Source organism: Schistocerca americana, chromosome 1 (assembly GCF_021461395.2).
Source record: "Schistocerca americana isolate TAMUIC-IGC-003095 chromosome 1, iqSchAmer2.1, whole genome shotgun sequence".
Classification (NCBI taxonomy): Eukaryota; Metazoa; Arthropoda; class Insecta; order Orthoptera; family Acrididae; genus Schistocerca; species Schistocerca americana.
This window is the reverse complement of record NC_060119.1, coordinates 818,650,082-818,656,081: the sequence shown is the minus strand read 5'-3', so window position 1 is coordinate 818,656,081 and position 6,000 is coordinate 818,650,082. Positions and strand designations below refer to the sequence as shown.

Here is a 6,000-nt window from a genome sequence, read left to right as displayed (position 1 = left end):
ACCCGGTAGTTGCACATGTGCAGGAGCACCGCACGCGTGCAGAATTTCTGGCCGGCCCTGATATATATACCTTGAGACGAATTTCGAAATAAACTGATTCTTTTTTCTTAAGTGTCTGTTTCCATGCATTTTGCCATTGGTACATTATTGTGAATTTTTTTGTTATGTGAAAACGCACAAACAGTTACAAAAGACAGTTTTTACTGCTCTTTGTAAACATACTGAATAATAAAAGCTTCAAATCAGATAAATTCACTGAAAATCAGTTCATAATTTATTTATGTACAGATGAAGGATTTGCAAAACAATACACTTGAGTCTTTACATATAAACGACATTATAATTATTTCTGTATTGATTTTATGGTACACTTCTTAGCATATACTTCCTTAGCAACGTATTTACTAATAAATTTAATAAAATTTACAAATATTGACAGTCAATTGCCACTGAGATATCGGCGGATCCAAGTCTTGATCTACGTCAAACTGCTATAGTACCACTTGCAGTTATCGAAAACACTACACGTAAGTCTTTACATATAAACGACGTGATCATCATTTCTGTATTGATTTTATGATATACTTCGTAACACATGCGTCCTTAAAAGCGTATTTGGTTATCAGTTTAATAAAATTTCCAAATATTCACAGTCAGTCGTCACTGAGATATCGACGGATCCAAGTCTCGATCTGCGGCAAGCTGCGATCGTACCACTTGCTGTTATCGACAATGTTCCTCATAGCGTCGCTCACTAATGAAAGCAGACGTGGGGTGTCACGCTGGCGCGCTGAGTAAAATCCAGCCACCTGAAAAAGCGACCTTCAAATGATGAACGCAGTCTAAAATTGTCAGCAATCCTCGCTCTTTCAATAACTTAACACACCTTCTTATGGTTGGCATTCGATATAATGGCTTGACAAAAAAGACTACAGTTTGCCTGCTATTGTAATATGTCAGTTCATAAATTAACTAATATTATACCCTGTCACTGCATAACATTGTTAAAAACAAGTAGCATCCATAGTATTTGACTAAGATGGAATGTTGATACTAGGGCCACAAAGCAAATACGGGTTACAAGCTCATTATCATCAAGTTCAGTCTGCGTGCAAATTTGTGTTGACACATCTTTGCTAGGTCATTTTTAGTCATTTTACTTACATTCTCCTGTTAGTAACTTATAAGATTATGAAACAGAAAAATATTAAAATCACTGAAATAAAACATAATGTAACAAAGACAAGTTTCTGTGAAAATCAGTTGAAACTATGCAGGTACAATGAAGTTCACATGATATCAGGGCAACTCCCAATAGCCAACTTAGTGGGCATCTTTTATTTGTGGCAAAGAGACCCAACAAAACCTTTGTACCTGGACTACAAGTCCATTTAAATAAAAAATAAAAATGCACTGATGAGAAATATGTAAAATTCATCATGATGTTCTTTTCTCTGTCAGAGCATCATGTTACAGTTGTTAAGATATTCATCAATGCAGTGACATGTATATGCGAAGGATGTAAGAGGCACAAGTTCTTAATCACAGGTGATGTTGGCTTGACAGTTTGCTTTACCTCATCTGCAGCAAGGACTAGTTCTGTTTGCAGATTTAAATAATATGGTGGAATACCAAAGTAAACCAGGAACACCTATGATCAAACCGTGTGAAATACAGGAGTCAGTTTGATTGTTCTTGTGCTGAAGATGTGGCACCTTCATTATATTATTCAAATTTCCTAGAGTAGCGTTCTGCCTTTGATAAGTCATAAAAGATACTAGTTGGTGACTTTTTTTATTTTAAAATTTTATTATGTGCTCTGTGAATGTATAAATAACTGCTCCAGAACAGCAACTTTGAAATCTCAGAACATGGTTGACTAAGTGTCTTATTGTTGCATAGATACACAACAGCCCTCATGTAAATACTTCCTCAACAATGTAAAGAGTAGGATTGGCCAGATATCCACTAAAACATCTTTCTTATAAAAGGGGAAAACAAAGGCACATTTTAATGTGTCTGGTAAATAATTCCATATTAATGGCATACAAATATTACACAAGTGTTATTGCGTTGACGGCATTCTTTTTATAAGGATGGAGTGTCGCCTTCTCAACCGACAGCAGCGTGTCTCAAAGCATGGACCTAACCTCAGCATGGAAGAACATAAGAAATTAGCCTAGTTACCACAAAGACCAGTACTGAAGACTCCTATTTTCTTAACCTATATATTCCAATGGCTTTAAAGGGTGGTTCAACGTTGTAATGCTTGCTGACAACACAAGCGTACTAATCAAATGTCTAAATGCAATATTACCGAACACAGCTCATAAGATAGCTTAACAGGCCTACAAGTGGTTTACAGCTAAAATTTTAAGTCTTAATCTCACAGTGACTCATATTATGTGATTCAAAACAAGTAGAAAAGAATTGCTAGCACCAGAAGAAGTCATTAATGCTCATACTCTAACTGAAACACCCTTTGTGAATCTCCTTCGGGTTCAATTGGGTGACAACATGATACCGAATAAATGCATAGATAAAATAATCAAGAAGCTCAGTTCACTACGTTTTGTTCTCAGATACAATTCTCAATATGTTTTTCTAGGGACAAGAGTGTTGGTTTATTTTGCATATTTTCAGATTGTGTTAGTATGGAATTGTGTTCTGGGGCGATTGCTAAACTTGGGTACCTTCGTTTGTGTACAGTTTGCATCAGTGCACTTACTTTAGTCAGAATGTAGCTGTCTCACATTAGTGAACTCTCTAATAACAGAAGCCTTTCCTCTGTATTCAGAAACATTTTCAGTAATGATAATATCTGTTGAGTAAATTAAAAACAGTGTCAAATCAGAACATAAATAGTAATTTTCTCCAACTGAATTCTAGTTGCCGTAAGACAAAGCATAATGCATTCCTTCGTGTGACATCTGCAGTTCTGCACCCACAAATCACGGAAACTATTGCCTTCTATTTTCCTTGAAAATTAGGGAAAAATGTATCGTAACTTCCACTGGAGAACCAAATTCTACGCTTGTCCTGTCAACTGGATGGTCTTGAAGTTTTGTACCTGCTTATCTCTTTTGGATCATTATACACTTCCAGCCAGATTTTAACAAATATTCCTTGACAGAATTTAAATGTCTTATTCAGAATCATTAATCTGAATAGATGAATTTATTTTTCCCAACATACCAGTATTTGTAATTTCACTAAGAGATCAATATTTAGGAGCACTTCGTTTAACATATATTCTCTTTTACTCAATTTCAGCTTGATGATTTCTTTCCTGCGACATCTACATGCCCATTCTGTCTATTGTTTTTATGAGAACTTTTATGCATGCAGGCGAAACTTTCTCTATGGAAACTTGATTTGGACCTGGATGTTTTCGAATTTGAGAATTATAATGAATTTTGGAGTTCCCAAATGAAAAGCCAAAATGACTGCTGTTGAGTTTGGCACTTACATTTGAGTGTGTAATTTGAAAAAGAAATGTATATTATTACCAGTGTCATTATTGCCAGAGAATTGCCTGTTTATTCAATTAGTTAGTCTCTGCTACATGTGAAATATGAGCTTCATAAAAGGCAAAATTTTGCTAGAAATCTAATTGATCTAGACTCTTACACCACGAAATAATAATATTTTCTCTCTTTTATAAAACAGATTCCCTTGAAATAACTTGGATGAATTTCGTTTAAAATTTTGAGATGGCAGAACCAAACTCCGATTGCGTAGATGATGACGAAGCACTCTGACAGAATGAATGAATATCAGACACTTTGACGATGAACTACTTGCACAACACCAGTAAGTCCTATGAAACGCATCTACGGCTCCTGGCCAAATCACTACACATTTCGCAGTCACTGTTGACATCGTATACTTCATGTATAATGTTTATTAGGAGTGAATCTCCAATGCTGTACGTAGTACATTCCTCTGATAAGATAATATGTTGCTACTATAATCCATTAATGGGGTGAAGGTGTTGCCACAGTCTGTGATGTAGCTGTGCATGCCGAGAATGCCCAATACAGAATTGGACTGTTTTCTATATGAACAGTTTTGTTTTGTTAACTGTACCTAAAGAAAAACAAATTTTACTTTCAGCAGATGCGAGTAGTAAGGATATTGTGCAAAGTGTATGCATGTTTCACAGAAACCATCTTAAAGATCCTGACATTTTTACACTCACTTACAAATACACTCCTGGAAATTGAAATAAGAACACCGTGAATTCATTGTCCCAGGAAGGGGAAACTTTATTGACACATTCCTGGGGTCAGATACATCACATGATCACACTGACAGACCCACAGGCACATAGACACAGGCAACAGAGCATGCACAATGTCGACACTAGTACAGTGTATATCCACCTTTCGCAGCAATGCAGGCTGCTATTCTCCCATGGAGACAATCGTAGAGATGCTGGATGTAGTCCTGTGGAACGACTTGCCATGCCATTTCCACCTGGCGCCTCAGTTGGACCAGCGTTCGTGCTGGACGTGCAGACCGCGTGAGACGACGCTTCATCCAGTCCCAAACATGCTCAATGGGGGACAGATCCGGAGATCTTGCTGGCCAGGGTAGTTGACTTACACCTTCTAGAGCACGTTGGGTGGCACGGGATACATGCGGACGTGCATTGTCCTGTTGGAACAGCAAGTTCCCTTGCCGGTCTAGGAATGGTAGAACGATGGGTTCGATGACGGTTTGGATGTACCGTGCACTATTCAGTGTCCCCTCGACGATCACCAGTGGTGTACGGCCAGTGTAGGAGATCGCTCCCCACACCATGAAGCCGGGTGTTGGCCCTGTGTGCCTCGGTCGTATGCAGTCCTGATTGTGGCGCTCACCTGCACGGCGCCAAACACGCATACGACCATCATTGGCACCAAGGCAGAAGCGACTCTCATCGCTGAAGACGACACGTCTCCATTCGTCCCTCCATTCACGCCTGTCGCGACACCACTGGAGGCGGGCTGCACGATGTTGGGGCGTGAGCGGAAGACGGCCCAACGGTGTGCGGGACCATAGCCCAGCTTCATGGAGACGGTTGCGAATGGTCCTCGCCGATACCCCAGGAGCAACAGTGTCCCTAATTTGCTGGGAAGTGGCGGTGCGGTCCCCTACGGCACTGCGTAGGATCCTACGGTCTTGGCGTGCATCCGTGCGTCGCTGCGGTCCGGTCCCAGGTCGACGGGCACGTGCACCTTCCGCCGACCACTGGCGACAACATCGATGTACTGTGGAGACCTCACGCCCCACGTGTTGAGCAATTCGGCGGTACGTCCACCCGGCCTCCCGCATGCCCACTATACGCCCTCGCTCAAAGTCCGTCAACTGCACATACGGTTCACGTCCACGCTGTCACGGCATGCTACCAGTGTTAAAGACTGCGATGGAGCTCCGTATGCCACGGCAAACTGGCTGACACTGACGGTGGCGGTGCACAAATGCTGCGCAGCTAGCGCCATTTGACGGCCAACACCGCGGTTCGTGGTGTGTCCGCTGTGCCGTGCGTGTGATCATTGCTTGCACAGCCCTCTCGCAGTGTCCGGAGCAAGTATGGTGGGTCTGACACACCGGTGTGAATGTGTTCTTTTTTCCATTTCCAGGAGTGTACATGTACTACTTAAACAGTTTTAGTTCTGGTAATAAAAATCAGTTTGATATGATCTATGATTTACACAGTAACAACATAGGACATAAATTTAATTTCCATGTAGATCCTCCAGAAATTGAAGAAACAACTTCAACATGTTTGTCACTACCAAATTGCAAATGAACTTCTTCCCTGTGACAAAAGAAGCTCACACAGGTCTGCAGACCGGAGAGGAGCTCACAAAACTTCATTGGACTGTTCTTTCTCATCCACCCTACAGTGCAGATCTCATGCCTTCCAATTTCCATCTGTTTGGCCCAATGAAGGATGCACTCCATAGGGAGCAGTGTTGGATGAGGGAGATTTATAGATACAAGAAGACATTG

The 6,000-nt window shown here is 40.8% G+C and overlaps 1 protein-coding gene across 2 annotated transcripts in view; it reads right to left on the bottom strand.

Moving 5' to 3' along the window:
- Positions 1-251: 251 nt before the first annotated feature.
- The window catches only part of LOC124546164 (aminopeptidase Ey-like), a 225,205-nt gene continuing 219,456 nt past the window's right edge, over positions 252-6,000 (bottom strand). For both annotated transcript variants that reach the window (XM_047125016.1, XM_047125017.1), the window contains exon 18: positions 252-809. In XM_047125016.1, the coding sequence (XP_046980972.1) occupies positions 654-809 (156 nt within the window). In that variant the 3' untranslated portion in view covers positions 252-653. The remainder of the gene's footprint in view (positions 810-6,000) is intronic.